General features: G+C 35.7%; 2 protein-coding genes across 2 annotated transcripts in view; both read right to left on the reverse strand.

The window, feature by feature from the left end:
* Positions 1–8,222, reverse strand: part of gnav1 (guanine nucleotide binding protein (G protein) alpha v1) — a 45,581-nt gene extending 37,359 nt beyond the window's left edge. Inside the window, exons 1-3 of the mRNA XM_081383759.1 lie at positions 7,589–8,222; positions 6,645–6,736; positions 532–624 (exon numbers count right to left, since the gene is read on the reverse strand). Coding sequence (XP_081239885.1) covers positions 532–624; positions 6,645–6,736; positions 7,589–7,718 — 315 coding nt within the window. The 5' untranslated portion in view covers positions 7,719–8,222. The remainder of the gene's footprint in view (positions 1–531; positions 625–6,644; positions 6,737–7,588) is intronic.
* A 2,075-nt stretch (positions 8,223–10,297) lies between these two features.
* pcyt2 (phosphate cytidylyltransferase 2, ethanolamine) lies at positions 10,298–20,155 on the reverse strand. The gene is made up of 13 exons (XM_081384013.1): positions 19,929–20,155; positions 18,622–18,710; positions 18,360–18,521; positions 16,204–16,270; positions 16,018–16,102; positions 15,894–15,935; positions 15,121–15,259; positions 14,896–14,978; positions 14,339–14,416; positions 12,063–12,128; positions 10,817–10,882; positions 10,643–10,731; positions 10,298–10,547 (listed from the first exon to the last, which is right to left on the reverse strand). Exons 1-13 carry the CDS (start codon positions 20,039–20,041, stop codon positions 10,433–10,435), a joined length of 1,194 nt encoding a protein of 397 aa, XP_081240139.1. The 5' UTR covers positions 20,042–20,155; the 3' UTR covers positions 10,298–10,432.
* Positions 20,156–20,554: the final 399 nt, after the last annotated feature.

Below are 20,554 nucleotides of genomic sequence, written 5' to 3' on the forward strand. Positions count from 1 at the left end.
GAGATTGGAGCAAGGGTTTACCAGCATAAAACATAACATTTTAACAATTAGAACAAAGTGTGACCCAACACATGTGCGTCTTTAGCACTGTTACTAAAGAACAATTGGCCTGATTTGTCTAATTACAGTACGGTGCTCATCACAAGACCAGACGAAGCCGACCATACACCACGGTCATATTTCATATCAAAGCAGACGACCCTCATTGTGCCGTTAATGTGCATCCGGAACAAGATAATAACTGTTTTAGACACACGTCTGGAACACACTGGAACCGAGGGAGGATTCTAATAACACACCACTGAATGACTGTCAGGTTAGTTTGGACTGTATGTTTGCGTTCACATCCCTAGTTCTGAAAAGATGCTGCCACCTAGTGGACCCTGTAAGTACTGCAAACAATAAAACTTTACAGTGAGTCTAAATAGCAGTTTAACTGGGGAACTGACATCTAAATGGAAAAACATACATGTATATACACACACATAAAAATATTCTTCCACCGTATAATGGAAAGAGTCGAGCGCAGACCTTGTTCTTGCTGTTGGCGAGGTTGATTCGAAGGACACCCATTCCATGGAGGACAAACTTCATAGAGGTCAGGAGGTTATCCAACACCGCAGGCTGGAACAGTAGATATATGAAAATAGATGATTTATATTATAAGTAAGAACAAAACATGATATTCATACTCTTAGCATATTCATTTTTATTTTGAGTTCTTTCTCTTGAGATTGGCAGGCGTCTTTGTCCCTTCGAACGCAAATAACTTCCAAAAATGAAAGCATTACCCAAGAACCCTTTCACTGATCTGTGACAGAAACCAGTCGCGTTGTGTGTGCATCTAACCAAATACATCCACTTCCTGTCACTGGGACATTTCCTGAATGAATTTCCGCTCAATTAATTTCTGTCTTTATTGTCTCACGTCCACCTGAGTGACAGGAAATGGCGTTATTGCAGACAGAAACCGCTGAGTGACGATCTAACGCTCGGCTGCAACTCAATGCGATTGTGCAGTTATGAATCACGGAATGTTGATCATTCCTTTTTGGTCAGAACAATTCACAGAGATGGGAATGATTTGTACATTAAGTTTTTTTACATACATATTGCAACATATTTACTGTATAAGTCAAATAGGATGTTCAAATGAGTATAAAAACTAAATGGAGGACTATAAATAATATACACAATAATAAATAAATGCATATAGGATACATACAAATATGTAACTAAAGATCATTATAATAATTTATTTATACTGATTTTAATTCAATATTTTAATATAATATTATAATTTGTTTTAATATTAATATTTTAATAGTGATGCACACAACAAATATTAAAATATTAGTAATTGAAACACATTTTGTATCACTTATTTATAACAACATTAGAATTATATAAAATTTGTTTTATTATTTTAATATTTATACACAAATACAACATTTTTATTAGTATATATATATATATAAATATTATTAAAATTAGTTAATACAGTTAAGATAATTATGATACTTGTTTATTTATATAAAAAAGACATATACATAATACTGTTCTTTATTAACATGAAGGATTGTGCACAGTACACTACACAAAATCAGTCCACATGTGTGCCACTCAAAGCCTTTCTCTTTTCACACTTTCAGCCACCCGTCCACTCGTGTTGTGCTCAAATGCTTCCCCCCTTTTACCGCCCCTAACTCTCTGGCCAAAGCAAACGCATTCCTGCCCTTTATTGAACAGTTTTTGTTTGCTGGACCATAGATCAGAGGCGCAGAGCATTCCTGGGAAGAGTGAACGCCGAAAAGCCTTTCTGTGTTCATGAAGGGGGTGTGGAAGTTATGTGGTTTGGATATATGATGCACTTATATTGATTTCCTGTTGTTGTGCAAACACACAAAAAGTGCACTAGAGCGAAGCAGGAGGTAAAGTTCAGGAGTGAATCACACACTTCAATACTATGAAACTATTCTTGTGGAAAATGATAAGTGCAAAACATCTTACCAGGAGTGTATTTGTGTGCGGTTCAGGTATTCCCTTCGTTATGGGGACATTTTTTTTGGTCCCCATGAGGAAAGCAGCTTATAAATCATATTAAATGATGTTTTTTGAAAATGTAAGATGTAAAATGAGATGGGTAGGTTTAGGGTTAGGGGATAAAATGTACAGTTTTACAGTACACAAATCATTATGTCTTTGGAAAGCCCCCATAAAACATGGAAACCATCAATTTTAGGATGCCATTTTTGGATTGGGTAAGTAAATGATTATAGAATGTTAAACTATTCTCAAAATTCTACAATCCCCTATTTCTTTTCAAGAATCTACACAACTTTTGAGTTCTAGAACTTTCAGACAACACAGAACAACAAATTCAAGATCTCTGGTCATGTAAAATCCTGAAGAGGTTATGACTTCCTAAAATTCCAGGCAAGTCAAAGAACAACACATTCTACAATAACTACATTTGGGTCAAGCCCAAATTCAAGACCACCGACAACGGCACTCTCATATTACTTCTTGATGTCACGTTTGGAACAGGAGAATTTACCACTTCATCAAAGAAACAGAGTCAGAGGGAGGTGAAGGAAATGAAAGCATGAAACCCAGCTGCGAGTTGTGTGAAGTCTTGCCATAAAAAGGGTCACCAGATACGCAACACTAATAGCTCTATTGTGTGTATATGTGTGAACATCTGATGTATATGTAATCTTTATTAACGTTTGACAATATACACTACCGTTCAAAAGTTTGGGGTCAGTAATATTTAAATATTTAGTTACTTTAAATGGTAATAACATTTCACAATATAACTGTTTTTTTACTGTATTTTTTTTTAACAAATAAATGCAGCCTTGGTGGGCTGAAGATAAATATTTTACCAGCCCCAAGCTTTTGAATGGTTGTGTTGATTTAGTTCAAATTAACATAAAATTGCATATTTTAAGGCAGGTCTAGGGTGAGAAACACAAAAAGAAGAAAAAGGAAAGACAACTTGACTAGGGCAGACCTCAGTGTGGTTCAAGACCGCAGTCACAGTTTAGTGTAAGAGTTGAAGAAAGAACAGATTAAGAAAAAAGACACTCCTGTGACATTCAGGTCAGGACAAGTCCCAGTTCTTACCTGTAAAACATCACATTTTCCCTTTCATTTATGATTCACACACAGCACAGGCCACCACACCCTTCCCTGGCCTCTCTCTGACAGTCAACGGTCCGCCCTTGCACGACACTACGTCCAAGTCAACCAAGGCCAGTCTGATTACAGACTGTGCCCGTGTCTGTAAGCTTGTGTACAATGTGAAACTAGCCATAATTATGGGTCTGTACAAATGAATGCATGTGTGCGCAAAAGCATGACCCTTTATGCAACAGTCCAATAAAAACTGGTAAAGCACAAAATGGACTTTTGAACATTATACAGAAGCCTGTGACTGGCCACATGCATTTTAAGAGAAAAACACAGGCATGGGAGAGGTCAGCATAACAAAAAAAATTACAGATTGGCTTTTAAAAATGAAGATCTACATCAAACTTTGCTGGGCCGAATACAGAGCCTTGAGGTATCCCGAACTCAAGACGTGACTCAAACTAGGCTCGTCTATGTTTACTGCAAAATATGGCTATTGTACGACATCCTTTAGCTTAAGGGTGATGTTTATTTTAGATCTAGAACAATGGGAGAAGTTTAATGCTATTATGGGTAGCCTACTTACTGTTTTATTCTTCCCTTTCTGCAAACAGATCTAAAACGCTGTTGGGTTCATTCATTAATTACAGTGGTGCAAAATACAAAACATTGTTCTTCCAGTCAGAGTTTTATACCACAGTGACTGACCACAAACTATGCAGTGACATGGCTAGTCTAACATTAACCCGATCTAGAGATCCCCATTGGGTCACATACTTCACACTTTGTGTCATTCAGTTCAATGCCTACCGCACTTTACAGAACTAATAAATGTTATAAGAAATAACTATCAATTTTGCCACATACTGTGTATAAGGGATTTAGATTTTAAAAAACGGTATGTCTAGATGTTAGTACCTGCCTTTTCACATACAGACAAAGTAAGATAAAATGTTTGAAAAATGACCCGCTACATTACCGCTTCACAATAAGTAGGACAATGCCAGTCATCATCAATCTCCAATTTTTCAACAAAAAAAACCCTAAGGAGTGATTTCAGTTTAGAATTCACATGAAACCCAATCCACATAAATGGCAACAGCTAAAGTGTCAATATATGAAATGAGCTCATTTTACATTTTGAAAATGGAAAGATAATTTTTCCAAGTACATTTTTTAAAGACGGTATAACTGAATGTTTAAAAAGAAGTGTCAATAAACTGGTGGAAATTAAAATTCACAGACACAGAACAAATTATCCTGTTAAAAATATATATTTACTGTATAATTACTGTATATAGATATATATCATTTAAATATCAAATTGAATATACTTAAAGCATGTTTTCCTTAAAAATAATCATACATATGTATATCATTTTATATAGTATGTGCTATTTTTACATAGCATAATTTTAACAGTTTTTTATAAAGGCCCAAGCTTTTGACTGTGCATCTCATTTCTGTTGTATGACACTGTACAATATCACATCATTCTACCCACATTCCAACACTTTTTGTTTTGTTTAAAGATAACGGAAGTCATGCTGGGAAAGATAGCACGGACGATGACTCCATCCCAAAAAGGGCGTGTGTGTTGGGGTGAGTGTTTAGTTAAAGGGTTTGCTCATGGTTTTCCCATTGTCTGATGGTCAATGTTGTCATATCATCTGACAAAGGCCAATAAAACTGCATCACACAACAAAAATCTGCCACTAACAAAACTTACTTTTTTCTAGCAAGCAACTACCATAGACCTCACTACAGTTTGTTATTATGCTAATATGTTCTAAGACTCATCCCCCTGCTAATAAAAAAAATCAACATTAAACAAAAGACTAGGTGGTTGCTTGTTGACAAGTCAAATAGTTAGCCATCCTGACCAATCCCTGTGCATTTGCCTGGAAATAATGGGTGGTTACTGGGGTTTTAAAGTATTCCCCGAGGCTCTTCAAAACCCCATTGGCACATTCTCAGCACATCAATCTAATTCAAGCTCACCGAAAAAGTGTCGCTAACACAAACAGACCCTGAGGGAAGGTTTAATGAAGAGAACATGGCACACAAAGTCTCTGTTTAAGTCAAGCTAGCACACATGCGGATCTGCACCTGGCACTTCACAGGAGATACAACGGACAGTTCGTTGATCAGCTGATTTATAAAGTAACTGGAGAAAGATCTGACTAGAAACATGTGCACTAATGCTCAGTTAGCTTGATAAACATCACCGCACAAATATTGGATGGACAAATTCCAGAATTCCAAAGGATCAAAGCTGCTTTTATTAAAAGTAATGAAATACTGAGGGAAGTTTCAGTAAGGTAGCATTCTGTCAAAGACAAGCTAAGAAAAAAAAAAAAGTTGCATTCGACAGTCAGTGTGAACTTTCTCTAAAGTCAACAAACTCACAGTACAGCTCTTTAACCTGTCACTCACAAGCTAAAAGATGTCATACAACAGCCTAAATTTGTAGTAAATTCGTGTTTAAGTAACGTTTTGAGTTCAGGATGCCTCAAGACTCTGTATTTGGCCCAGCAAAGTTTGATCTATATAAAATAAAAAGTCTTTAGTTTTGCAAGCTGAACTGTAATGTCAACATATAGCCATAAAATAGCCTTTTGTAGCCTAGCACTAATGTTTTTTTTTCTTCATATCCATTGAATTTTAGACAAAGAATAACAATATCGTCATATATACAGTACATGATACATCGTGATATAAAATTACTGCCATTCATACTGCCAACCCCTAGCCTAGGGTCTTTTTGGTTAACTGAAGAACTGGATTGAATAACACAACTATTGTTGTTCACAACGATGACGTTTAGCCCCAAAATATCAGTCAAAGACTGCGGTTTTAGTGATACCAGGGCTGATGAGCATGTTGAGACCACAGCTGGCTGCGATTTACGATGAATGAGCCAATCAGTGTCCGTTCTGTTTCCATGGCGATGCAGCATACGAAGACCGCAGGTTAGTCTAAAGGAGCCAGTGTGGGGCTTCACATTGTTGCCATGGTAACACTTGTGAGTGACAGGTCAAAAAATGTATGCGAAGAGATGGTTGAGTTTAGAGGAAGTGCCCACTGGCTGCCAAACAGATGAAACGGATATACTATAGGGGCAAATTTTAAAGAAAATGTGCACGGAAGTTGACAATTTAACGATTTTTAACTTCACAAACTTTTTTGCGTCATGTTTCCATGCATTTCCTTCCCCCTTTCCTTTTTCTCTTCCGAACAGAACAAAAAAAAAAATGCTGAGGCAAGAGCCGGTCTTCCGTTCAACTGAGGTCTTGTTTCACAGTTGAACCAGTGACCCCTTAAACTTTTAATAATCCCCAAACACACACAGAGGCTTGATTTCCCAGATGGCAGAGGAAGTACAGAGAAAACTGACCAAATATAGTACAGATGAGGACAAATGTTAAACTATTGAATGCAATAACCCTTTTACAATGGTGGGAATCCAGTGTGTGGAAACAACAAAACATAAAACAAAAATTCCTTACCTTAAAACTGGTTAGTTCTTGTTTGGTGAATCCATGACTGTGGATAATCTTCATCTGTTTGACCAATGTACTTTTCCCACTTTCTGCAGCACCTACATAAAAAAAATACCATAAATTGACTAAATAGACATTTAGTTATTACTTGAAACCAAAGAAACATTACATGAACAGTCCTCCAGGATTACATAGATTAGGTGTCTTGTTTAAAGGTACAACCATGACAGTTCATGAATAAACCCTCTTGAAGTTCGAACTAACAACCTTTTTCGGTTACTATCCCAGATGTTTAGTTTGAGCCTACAGCATTTTGAACACACATCTATTCACATTCAGTTACAGTACGGTGTGCCTAACCAGATATAGAGTTAGAACCTACAATCTGCCAGCTTAAACTCTGGTCTGGGGTTTTAACATATAATCTTGAAGATTCCAGCCCAGAACTCTGGTGCAAAACTCACAAATGTTTAATTTACAGCACAGAATCAGATCCAAGCTTCAATCAACATCTATTCAGCTTCAACCCATGAGGTTTGAACTATACAGTGGTTCAATTTTCTGCACAGATCTAATGTTTCAACCAACAACCTTCTCTAAACCTACAACATTTTAGATATCAGCTAAAATTGGAGGTTCAAACCCACAACTGTTTAGTTGCCTAACCATACCTTAAGTTTCAATCTACAACCTGCTGCCATAGGGTTTTTGAAAACAGAACATGTCAGTTTTAACTGAGATTTGCTATGTAAACCAATAAACGTCCAATTGCAATCTCATATTTGTTGCTTGAACTCATAAATTCGCAGTTGCCAACCCAGACCTGAAGTTCAAACCCACAACTGTTTAGTAAACTATACCCAAAATTACATGTCTAACGTTCAAGTAGGCCCATGTAAACATCAAAATCCGTGTTATTTTAACTAAAAGCAGGATGAGAGCTGTGTTACCCAGCATGAGGATCTTCACCACGTTCATCTCTCTCTTGGCGTACTCGTATAGATCTCGGTCTATCTGCGAGCTGTGGATCTTCGCCTTCTTTCCCTCCTCTGTCACCTCTGAGCCCAGACACAGACCCATATCCAGAGCTCATGTCTTTCCCAAAGAGCTAAAGATCCGGCAGAAATCCCAAGACCACGGATGGAATCGAAGAGGAACGTTTGAAGTCGCGTAAAAACATCCCGGCGAGATCCCGCGCGCTCTTATCCAAAGTCCCGGTTAACGCGTAAAATGACACCAAAGTCAGTTGCGCGTGTTTTTGGAGAGCTCGAACTCTGTTGTATAAAGAGAGACAGACTAGGACAGAGGACAGGAAGAAAGAGGGAAAAAAGTTTCAAATCCGTCTGTTCCCGGTTAGTTTCGTCAGACTGAGCGCTCGTGCGGGATCATTGTGAGAGCTCAACACTGACGCCGCGCAAACACTCCTAATCCACAACACAACACTGCCTGTTCATTACGGGTCAGCTAAATGGTGTGTGTCGACTACAGAGCGTCTCTTTTTGCTTTTTTGGGGTTGTCCGCGTTCTTTAGGAAGGAAGTGACGTGATGTTTGTGGAACTTTGTCACCTGAGATGGGTTTCGTCCAACGCACGAGCTCACTTGGCAGTCACTGAAATCCATAACATTAAATGTAATTCAATTATATAAAGTAATACATTCATTAATCATTAATAGAACGTTATCAAATAAAATGAAGTAAAAAAGGAAATTATTTAAAAACATAAAAAAATGTAATAAAATATAGCCTTAAATAAAATATAAGGGTTAATTACACTAAATATAGTTTATTGATTAATATACAACAAAACTAAAACGTAATTATATATACATACATACATATATATATATATATATATATATATATATATATATATATATATATATAAACGAATACATTTTGTATTAAGTATCAATTTAAATATTTAGAATAAAACTTTGATTTAATGTAGCCTACAACTATAGCAAGTATTAGTAAATGATGGCAGTTGGGATCTCAAATAAATCTCAAAATTAAGAGAAATTATGTTTTTACTTCACATTGTGTTTATGTACAAAAATCACACAAATTTATCAATAAATATTCATTAGAAAAACAAAACATTCTTCTCTAAAAATTGAACAGATGCCACTGTTGATACACTGAAACATGTTTTGATACTTTTTTTATTGTGAAAATAATTGTTTTGATGATTTACAGGTTATGATGGGATTAGTTCCAATAAATTAAAGATTGTCTGAAGACAATAACACGCCATGAACATTCAGCATCTAACGGTACACTCAGAATTGGTCACTTTCTGCTCACATCTGTAACGAAGAGACTTTAAATTAGTGTTTTTTCACAGCAATTCACTGAAAATTTACAGAACATTTTAAAAACAATGTGCTTTGAAATTCATTAAAAACAAAAACGGGTGACAAAACTACACAAAGAGAAAGATTATTTATGTCGCACATTAAAATGAATGAAAGTGTGACAATAAACCATCAATGAATTTTGTATAGCACAGCATCCTGACATCTAAGAATCACCTGAGGTCGGAGAGTCTTTGGTTGTGATTTTGATCACTTCACAACAATTAAAGGTATGAGAAAGAAATTAAAAACAGTAAAAGAGACAGTAAAAATGCCAGATACAGTATGTGACTGTGAACAGTATATGAAACGATATTTGACAAAACTTCAGTTCTGGATTTTTTTTTCATAACACACGCATCAAACTTGTAGTTATGATGAGACGGGTAAAACTACAACAGTACCACTAGATTAAAAGATACCGGGGTAAAGCCTGTCAAAACATACCCAGGTCACATTTTACCAATACCCACACACACACATTAGGACCATTAAGAAGATTGCCGAAGATTATTTTGATAAGAAATTTTTCCATTAGCCAAAATCTCATTACCCCAAATATATAAATATATATATATATATATATATATTAGTATAGTATATAGTAAAGTATTTATATATGGTAGTAAATCCTTAATTTATACAAACATTATCATTGTATTAAAGCATTTATATATATATATATATATATATATATATATATATATATATATATATATATATATATATATATATATATATATATATATATATATATATATTTTGAGAATCAATATTGAAAATAATGTGCAAAAAATAAAACGATAAAATAAAATATTCAGATGTATTATGGTAATGAGATTATGGATGGAAATGATTTTAAAATTATAAAAAATAATGTCACAATACAGAAACATTTAATAATCTTTAAACAGGCATTATTTGTTTTATGCAAAAATATAATTTGATTATGGGGTAAATGTGACTTGGATATGTTTCCATGAGACTCACCCAAATAAAAATAAAAATTTAAAAGAAAAATCCCCAAATAAACCCAATTAGTCTTACACATATCAACGTAGTCAACACGAAGTGTTCCTTCACAAAGCATTTCTCTGCTCATCTACGGATACGTGCGGATGGATCACTAATTTAATGACACAATCTTCCCATAACCCTCATAAAACGACGCAAAAGTATTTGCTAAACGTTTCTCAGCGTTCCTACCATTGAGAGAACGTTTTTCAACCCATTTAATAGGTACTATTAAAACTCATCGCACGCAACAAAGTGGTGTTGTCATCAAACAAGAGTCCTACAACATATAAAAAACAGGTCCGTGTTCCACCACGTTCATTTAAATGCGGGTACTGTTCGTAAATCGAGGCGTTTTATAACAGTCCGGGGGCAACTTTCGTTCTACGTCGAAGCCCCTTATTTGTTCGGTTTGGATAGTTCGGTTAATTCTTCGCGAGAGCCGCCTCGGTCTTCAGCGAATCGTCTTTATGCTTCAAAGCCTCGATCATGGCCATCTCTTTCGCTTCCTTCTTCTGGTTCCTGGCCTCAAACTGCAATCTACCGGACAAAAAGAGAGATTGGGCCATTTGCATATGTTCGTACACACTTTAAGCGAGCGACGTTTTCACATTTTGATTGATTATTTCTCACACCTGTTCTCAATGATTCTCTGCACGATGTCGTCGGTGGTCAGGTTGCTGCCGCTGTCTAGGATGCGGAAAATCCCTCTCTTCTTCGGCTCCTGAGAAGAGAGAAACAGGTTAAAAACAGTATTTATGGAGGAGAAGATAATTCAGAGATGATGAATGTTTGAAGACTTTACTCACGTCGTAAGGGTCTGTACCGTCGCTGTCGGGAAACACTTCTGTCTTCCCATGACACACCAGATCCACCTACAGCCAGACACATATATATATAAATCATAACAGTTAAAAAATAAAATAAAAAAAACACTGTTCAAACTAAAGTGTCTAAAACTAATTCAAGTCGAGTATTAAAATAAAAACAAAAATGTTTAGTAAAATAGATTAAAAGTTTAGTGCTTTGGAAATTTGGTACTGATAATATATAATGGAACGTATCTGTATAATTTTTTTTTTTAAATGATCATTAGAGCATTATGATTATATCTAAAAAAAATAATTTGGGTACTAAAATATTTTGATGTAAAAACGAAAAGATGGATATCAGTGCTTTAGAAAATTTGGCACTGAATAAATAATGCAAAAAAGGAATGTCAGAAACTGAAAAAAAAACTTTTCTGCTTAAAGAGCATTACTATTTTATCTAAACTTTAAAAACTCTAAAAAACTTTAAAAACTTTAAAAACAAAATATTTTAATGTAGAAAAGATAGATACAAGTTTAGCGCTGAAAAATAATGGGGGGGGGAAACCTTAATAATGGGGGGGTTTAAACATTAATTTAAAAAACTTTTTTTTAAATTAAGTAGATAATACCAGATATTCTTATTTACATATTTTTTTCAGCACCAAATTTCTATGTATAGGCTATCGTATAATTTAATAAAATATAAGAAAATATTTCACTAGTACACACACACATATATATATATATATATATAAAAAAAAATATATATATATATATATATATAAATGCATGTCAATTAACCTCCATTTACTAAATAATTTTAATATGCAGAAAACATCTTATAAATCGATATGGTCACCAATATATTTGACACCGTTTGTTTTATTTGGAAAAATGTCCCAAGCTCTCTGTTGAGTCCTCTAAAGTTAAACTGTAACTGAGGGGTTCTGGTTAAAGAGGCGAGCAGTAAATCTCTAGATTGTTCCCGGAGAACAACAACACAGAATTGCTGAAATAGTGTTCTGTCACTAAAGCCTCTGAGTTTGGCTGCTGTCCCAGGACAGTGCACAACACACACAGCTTTACGCCTCAATATCGTACTGTGTGAATCACACACACCCTGTTCTCTTCACACTCAAAGCCTTTTATTGTGTTATTGTCTGGAAGGGGCTTAAATTGAAATTAGTTTCTTATTCACCACAATGAATGAACAATGTAAAGTTGCACTGCTTTAGTACTGTACCTTAAAGTGATCCAGAAGATCTTTTCCTACTGCGTACGGAGCCCCGATCACAACCTCTGACACATACTGAACACAAGAGGATCACAAGACAGTTATTCATAGCCTAAACGAACAATTATAAACTCACCTCCAAGTTCTACAGTCAGTTCTTCTAGAGCAGAAAGTTCTAAACTGTCTAGTTTCCACATTCTTTAAGTTGTAATTGCTTTAAGTTCCACTTTCTAGAAATTCTCCAGTTTTATAGTTCTAACTTAAGTTGTAATGTCTTTAGGATTTAAGTTCTAAGTGTTCTCCAAGTTCTTGAAGTTCTAATTTCTTTAAGTTGTACATTTACAGAATTCTCCAAGTTGTAAACTTCTACACTGCCCAGGTTCCACATTCTTTAAGTTGTAATTGCTTTAAGTTCCACTTTCTAGAAATTCTCCAGTTTTATATGTCTAAGTTGTTGTAATGTCTTTAGGATTTAAGCTCTAAGAGTTCTCCAAGTTCTAAAGTTCTACGCTTCTACCTTAAATGTCTACCTTCTCTAACTTTTTGGGGTTTCAGAGTTCTCCAAGCTCACAAATTTCTTTAGTTCTAAGTTCTACATTTTCTAGCTTCTACATTCTCTAACTTTTCATTTCTTTAGATTTAAGTTCTCAAGGTTCTCCAAATTCACAAAGTACCCCAGTTCTAGTTTGCCAAGTTCTAAAGTAAGTTCTCTAGGTTGTTTAAGGTTCTTTAAGTTATAAACGTTCTACATTCTCAGAGTTCTCCAGTTCTAACTTCATCAAGTTCTATTGTTCCTTAAAGGCCCCCTGTAGTCAATAATTTTATCCCTTAAAACTCATCTTTGATCACCAAAATGACATATTTCAACGTTTTTTCATGTGAAAATAATTTCTTCATGCCTTAAATAACTTGAATGTAACTCTACAGCCTTGCTTTGTTTAGTATATGTGGATCCATTAATATGCAAATTAGTCTCCTCCTCCACTCACTCACACCAGCTTAGACTGATCCACTTGACTTTACTCTAGTAAACGCTACACGATGGCAAGGAAATGGAAATACTGGTTTAATTGAGCCATATAAGTTTGAACCAGAGACGAAAGAGAAAGAGTGAATTATACAGGCTCATCTACAAGTCGACATATCAGAATGGTAATGCGTTTTATGTATCGATCTCTACAACGTCGGACACATAACTGTAATTATTGTGATTAGCCTTTGGCTTGACTACATTATCAAACAGCTAATAAAGTGTTGCTAATGTTACACAAACCACGTTCCTGTTCGCCATCTCAGTCTGCCTTCAAAAAATCAGCATCCTTAGAAAAGCTCGGAACGTCAGTGGAGAAATTCATATAGTTCTTCATAACATTGTAATATACATAATATACAAAATTCACCTGCTATATTGCTAAACGTACCCGATGTTTTATATCAACAGAAAAATATAATGGGATAACCTGACTTCTCAGCAGTTAATGATATGCTAAAGCTCACCCGCACTTTGATGTGAATGGTTACAACATTTCGATTGGCGTTTTGAGAAGAAAATACTTAGCAATGGTGTTGACTTATGAATTTGCACATGGTTTGTCGCAAAGCATATTAAAAAAACAACATTAAAAACTTGATTTTGGATCTTTAAGTTCAAAGTACTCAGTTCCTAAAATTGCCTAAATCAGATGAACTTCTAAAATCCTAAAGCCGAATGAAACATCCCCTGGGACAGTCTTCAGAAAGGCATGCACGTGTGGTTTGCATTGCTATCGCAGTGTGAGGGAGGTCTGTCTGAAAGCGACGTCATGCTTTAGGTATGCTGTTATGTGCCTGATCCGTGAGAGAATGCGTGCTGTGGATGAATAAGAGGGTTTGTAAACTAGGTTATGTTTGGATTAGCACACAATGCGAGATTTTTAATGGCCATCTCATGAACATGCAGAACAAATGAACTTTTTTCATTGCTTGTGATATTTGTTCTTTTGACCTTGAGATGTTTCTTAATGTTTCTGTTCAGTTTCTTCCCCCTACACTCTCTTTTTTTTTAAATATCACTCCCTCTCTCTAAACACAGAGGCCCATTGTTCTTAAACAAGAGTGTCACGGATACAAAAACAATGTAATAAATCGGAATTGGAGACTGTAAATTATGCACAATCCAGAGAACTGACTGGAGGAGTCAGTAATTTATGCAAACCAATAATTTATTAATGGAGGTGGTAAGTTATGCACTCCTTTATGCGAAATGCAAAGAAATGATTGGAGGAGACGTTAAATTATGCACTCACTCTGCAAGCCAGCACACTCAAAGTTCTCTCATGAATATTCATGATGGGGTAGTTCTTCCCTTTGTAGCGGTTCACTTCCTACAAATCAATTATATGAACACACTTAATAAACATGACAATAACAATTACTAAACTTTACATTTATTGCACATCAAAACTGCTATATTTCACACATAAGTTACAGACAAAATTACAGATCCAATACTGAACTAGTACTAACCAATAGCAATAAACAATTATAATTGTGTGTCATTTCTGTTTTATAGTAGTAATTACCACAGTTTTATTGTAGTAACCATAACTGTAATGTTTATGGCATTCTGCATGTTAGGGAACTTAAACACATTCCACCCGAAGCTATGAAGTTCAAAAACTGTGTAAAACAGGTTTGTGAGCAATCCTGTTTTACATTCGTTTTTTGGTCCAATCAAAATTAGAATTAAAAACAGCTTTCTATATCAAATGTTGCCCTTTTTGTCAAGCACAATGACAGTAGAGAGATCTGTAAACTCTTGTAAAGTGGGTGCGGTGTGCGTGTTTGTTTTTATGAAACGCACCTGGTCAAAGTGCAGTCCGACAATGACGTAAGGTTTCTCTGCTTGTTTGTACACAGTTTCGAGGAAATCCACATGACCGATGTCTATATGGGTCAGATAATCAAGGCCAATACACAGATATACAACAAGAGTACCCTTAATCGCTTTCCCCAAATTCTGCTTAAAAACTTTCTGGATGTCTTCAAAAGACAAGTGTAAAGTGGCATGTGGATTTTAAAAGGATACGGAAAAGGTCGAAAGCTCCGGCCACATATATGATGGTGTCTCCTGGCTGCGGTTCTTTTCCTGAGGCGAACTGGATGATCTTCTGAGAAGTCTGCAGGAACTGAGAGACGCCAGTCCAAGGACTGTGCCCTTTAGGACCCTGAGGAGAACAGAAAAAACAAAAAGTTTTGCATTTGCAAATGCCAAGAGATTCAAATTGTATGCCGTTGTATAACAATGTATAGCCGAATATCCACCGCAGGAACTTTCCCGAGGAACTAGTGAGTTTGGGGTGGTGCTCTGTGTGTTTCGACCGCAGGAATCAGAGTCTAAATGAAGTTCCGGGTAAAAATTTCACCCTCGTTTCATTTCAATCACCATTTTTTTAAATCTGTTGCAGTGCATGCAGGTCTACATCACAAGACTAATTTGCCGAATTTTCACGTTACTTTAGACCGCGGTGGAAACGCAGTAAGCTTTTCCTGGGACAAACTGTTCCAGGTAATTTCGGTGGAAACACGGCTTATAATATTGTTTTTAATTCATAAACCATATATAAAACTAAGAGCTACATAAAAGAGCAACCCATTAAAGTTTTCCAAGCAAAACTAAATTTTAAAATGGAAATAATAATGTAGAAGACTTGATTTGTATCCATCAGGATTTGACTGGATTATGATATGTGCGCTACAATAATATAAATGTACATTATTTAAATGTTTCAGAGGTGGAAAAATTATGAAAATGTTAAAAATATTATACAATTATATCTGAGTATATGCAGATCTACTCACCTTCCCAAAGTTATCCGTGTGGAGCTGGTAGGCCGTGTTATCCTGAGAGAGAGAGAGAGGGGGGAATATGAATTACTTTACAACGCTTAACAACACACATAAATAAATGATCAATTTTACGCACAATGTTACTGTGGTGCGCCTTTGTTAACAGGAGCATCCGGCCCACTAGGTCTGTCGTAGACACTCCCTGTGTGCGTTTACATTCCCTGTTGACGAAAACGACATTTTTGACAACCGTTACACCCATCCCTGGGTCAAAATTCAGTGGTGTGCCACAGGTGTATGTCCGAGGACCATTAGACTTTACCTATATCGGCCCATTCTCTTCACCTCGTCATAGGTATCCTTCCCGTCCACGGTCAATGTGATGTCATCTAGCAAAATACATGAAATTATTTCAGATTCAATTCCATTTTGCTTACATTTCAACTATGTTGTGCTTTAAAGGGAGAGATTTCAATGTAAAAATCACTATGCCGAGAAACTTAAAGGATTAGTTCACTTTTAAAAAAAACTTTTGCTGATAATTTACTCACCCCCATGTCATCCAAGATGTCCATGTCTTTCTTTCTTCAGTCGAAAAGAAATTAAGGTTTTTGATGAAAACATTTCTCCATATAATGGACTGCAATGGGCCCCAAACGGTTCAAGGTCCAAATGACAGTTTCAGTGCAGCTTCAAAGGGCTTTAAACGATACCAGACGATGAATAAGGGTCTTATCTAGCGAAACGATCGGTCATTTAAAAAATAAATAAAAAAGTTAAAGTTTTATAAGCACAAATGCTCGCCTTGCTCAGTTTTGTGATGCGCGTTCGTGACGTCACGTAATACGCAATTGCGTTAAAAAGGTCACGCTTGACATAGGCGGAAGCACCGAGTCAATGTTTACAAATGTGCGGAAGGAGGACCATATACACATATTCAAATCTCTTTGTGTCAGTTTATCGTTTAAAATGCCCATTTCGTGTGCGTATCCTGGGTGTTTTAATATTAAAAAGCCTAAAAGAAAATTTTCGTCAGGACAGAAAAGCGTGACCTTTTCAACGTAATCGCGTATTACATGACGTCACGAACGCGCATCACAGAACAGAGCAAGGCGAGCATTAGTGCTTATAAAACTTAAACTTTTTTTATTTATTTTTTAAATGACCGATCGTTTCGCTAGATAAGACCATTATTCATCGTCTGGTATCGTTTAAAGCTGCACTGAAACTGTCATTAGGACCGTGAATCGTTTGGGTCCCATTGCAGTCCATTATATGGAGAAATGTTTTCATCAAAAACCTTAATTTCTTTTCGACTGCAGAAAGAAAGACATGGACATCTTGGATGACATGGGGGTGAGTAAATTATCAGCAAAAGTTTTTTTAAAAGTGAACTAATCCTTTAAGGCCTGTTTCTCACCAAGGATGATAACTATAAAGTTTTAATAATTGTTCTAACTCTTTAAGTACAGAGACGTCCACATGACGACTATAAAGATAATGACAATGAATAATGTTTTTTTTTTTTCTAATGAACGATAAACATTGAAAGCCAATAGGCTCTATGCACGAACGCTGCTGACATATTTCCGGTAGGATCTCAGCCGGCGTCTTTACTTCCGCATAGCGCATTCTATAGGACAATTCACTTTAATAAAATTCATTTTCTCAGAAACGGAGACAACGATTTTAGAAACTGATTCGCTAGTCGGATTTCGCGTGATATGAGAGAATACTCACCCTCAAAGTTGTCGATGTAGCTCGAAATTTTTAATTTAAAGAACTTCTCTTTCTTACTCATATGTGTGACAGTTAACTGCCTCACAATATTGTTAACATCATTCACGTTAACCGCTGGAAGTTCTTGTAAACAGAGAGTGTAATTTGCCATTATCTCCACCTAATGCAAAAACGGCTTCTGACGCAGCACCGGATGTAACTGGGCGGGCTGAGACAAAACGCGGAAGCGATCGTGCATAGAGCCTATTAGAATTTATCCTGCTTTAAAGAGTGCAAGCATTTAAAGTGGCAGACGACAAAACTAATAGTTTTCATAGTTATCATTCTTGGTGTGAACAGGTCTTTAACCAGTTGTTAAAAACTTGTTGGTTTAGAAATAGTCATGATTATGACATTACAATTATTACCATATAAACATATGGCCATATATATTAATATTATGCCTATTCAGTAATTAAGGCCATTCTGATAAACGTCAACATGAACTACACCATGTTTTATGTGAGAAAAGTTTCAATCATAACATAATTTACAGTACATACAGAACTCTTAAAGGAACGCAACAAAAATAGACTGTTCAATTCTAAGAATCAAAAACAAATGATTAACAAAAACTAAATTACTTCCGTTTTTGATGCAAAACAAGTGCTTTTCAAGGAATAAAATTCCACAAAAAAAAACTAAAATTAATTATGGATCACTAGTATGTGTGTCTAAATATCTAAAGGATCCCCTCACCTCCGTGCACACAGAAATCACAGTTGTACTTGTCCAGCGTCTCCAGCGTGGTGACGTACGGCGCCCCTTCCACAATCTCATCCACCCACTTAATGGCCCGTATCATTTTATAACGCTCGGCCTGCGTGAAGACCGGAGGACCCTTGTGCTTGGCTATTTCCTCTGAACGTGAGATAGAAAATATTTGATAATTTCCTCATATATTTGGGTATTACAGTGTTTATGTAAAGTATTGATCTGAAATATGAAGTGTGAAGCATACCGTCTGTATGTACTCCTACTACAAGATAATCTCCCATCGCTTTGGCCTGTCGTAATTGGTTAGAGTGACCGTAGTGCACCATGTCATAGCTGTGGAGACAGATGTGGACTTTAAATACAGAGTTAATAAGGGTCAATAAAACATGACCCGCGTTCAAAGACAGAGAAACCACAGGTATGTAATAAATAACAGCTCTGCACGCCGAATTAAAGGAGTAACTAGAGGCGGTGGGTTATCTAACCAGGACGAGCCCTATTCCCCCATTAATATCATTAACTGGGCCGATGGGATTACATGGGAACATAATCTCCAATTTCATTTCCCATGATTCCTTGCTGGGCACCACTCCTCACACTGGGTTATTTATAACATCAGCTTCATTTCATCACTCATAAACTCATATTATTATCATCTTTAAACGTTTAGTGTGTCATTTCTGAGCCTCTGGTGTCACCAAATGGAATTGCAATATTAATGCATTTTATGAACCATTAGCTCAGGCATGAGAAACATGTAATATCACTTCCATCTGTAATATCTCTTAGAAATCACTTGACAAGAACACTTTTGAACCTGCACCAGTTAATGTAGTATTATGGATATACTATTAAAGTATTTTTTATATGGTCTATTTTACATTTTAGAAAATTTGTAATGCGCTTTAGTCATTTTATTAGTTTTAAGGTTTTTTTTTAATTATTTTTTTAGTTAAAGTAATTTTAGTACTTCAACTTGCTTATTGTAGTTATTTGCCAAGGCAACATTTCTAATTATTTTAATTTAAGTTTTCCATCTAATATTTATTATTATTTTCAATAACCAAAACATTACTTTCAATAGTTTAAGTTATCACACTGTTGCACATATACATAAATATATGGTAATCATTCAGTGCAATGGGAAATATCATAGTACATTGCGACACCACTATACTACGTACTATGTTTGTTTTCACGTGTTCTCTGGTAATACTATGGTATTTTAAAATAAGTAAAACAATGAATTAAGTATCATGGAAGTAAAGTACCATGGTAATGGAATATTTTGGGCATGGCATGTATTTTAGTACCACTGCATTTTTCAAATTACCACAGTAATACAATGTGATACTATAACTGACAGCACCATGGTGCCGATAAGGTACTTTTGTTGGTAATTTAACAATACAATGGTAATTGTACTATAATTACTAAGTTACTATAGATATTCTTATGTTGAATTCTAACATTATAAGACACTGTAAAGATGCTGTAGAGACACATACGCACTTTGTGTTCATTACCGTATGAGTGTGTGTTGTCACTCACCAGCCGTCACACCAGACCCGGATCACTCGTTTCCTCTTCTCCGGGCTGTGGCTGGAGGAGCTCGACTCTTCTCGGACCTCCTCCTCATCCGCATGGATTCCGTTCATGATCATGCTTTTAATGCGTATAAACTCCCCGAACAGTCGTTAAAAACGGCTGTTACACTCTGCGTTAAAATGAATGACACCGGCAAAGTCGCTACGCCCTTCTAGACGCCGAAAGAATGTGCGCAACGAAGATGACGCAACGCGCAAACCGCGCCTCCTCACGATGCCCCGCCCCTCCGATTAGGAAGTGACGCCAGGCACAGTGTGCAAAGATATCATAAACCATAAACGAAAACATATAAATATATATTTTTTTTAAAAAAAACATTTTTTATATTTAATTCACTAATATAATAAATAATACATGTTTTTCTTAAATATTGGTCAAGCTTTCTTTCTATTTTTGTTAACAGAAATAATCAGATCAACCGCAAATAAATAAACAAATACATACATATTTTTGGAACATTTGAATATAATGTGTGATGTTTCACATTGGGATATTAGCTTATTAATAATAATAATAATAATTATTATAATACTTTCTACGTTAAAGAATGGGCAAAAATAAAAATAAAC

This window comes from Scardinius erythrophthalmus (assembly GCF_964197995.2).
Source record: "Scardinius erythrophthalmus genome assembly, chromosome: 14".
NCBI lineage: Eukaryota > Metazoa > Chordata > Actinopteri > Cypriniformes > Leuciscidae > Scardinius > Scardinius erythrophthalmus.

What these genes read in the sequence shown, in the direction of transcription:
- pcyt2 (XM_081384013.1), bottom strand. Translation starts at nt 20,041, where the DNA reads ATGATCATGAACGGAATCCATGCGGATGAGGAGGAGGTCCGAGAAGAG. An exon ending in AGTAGGAGTACATACAGACG is followed by an intron (nt 18,522 to 18,621) that starts GTATGCTTCACA and finishes TCTCACGTTCAG; the next exon opens with AGGAAATAGCCAAGCACAAG. An exon ending in ACACGGATAACTTTGGGAAG is followed by an intron (nt 15,260 to 15,893) that starts GTGAGTAGATCT and finishes TGTTCTCCTCAG; the next exon opens with GGTCCTAAAGGGCACAGTCC.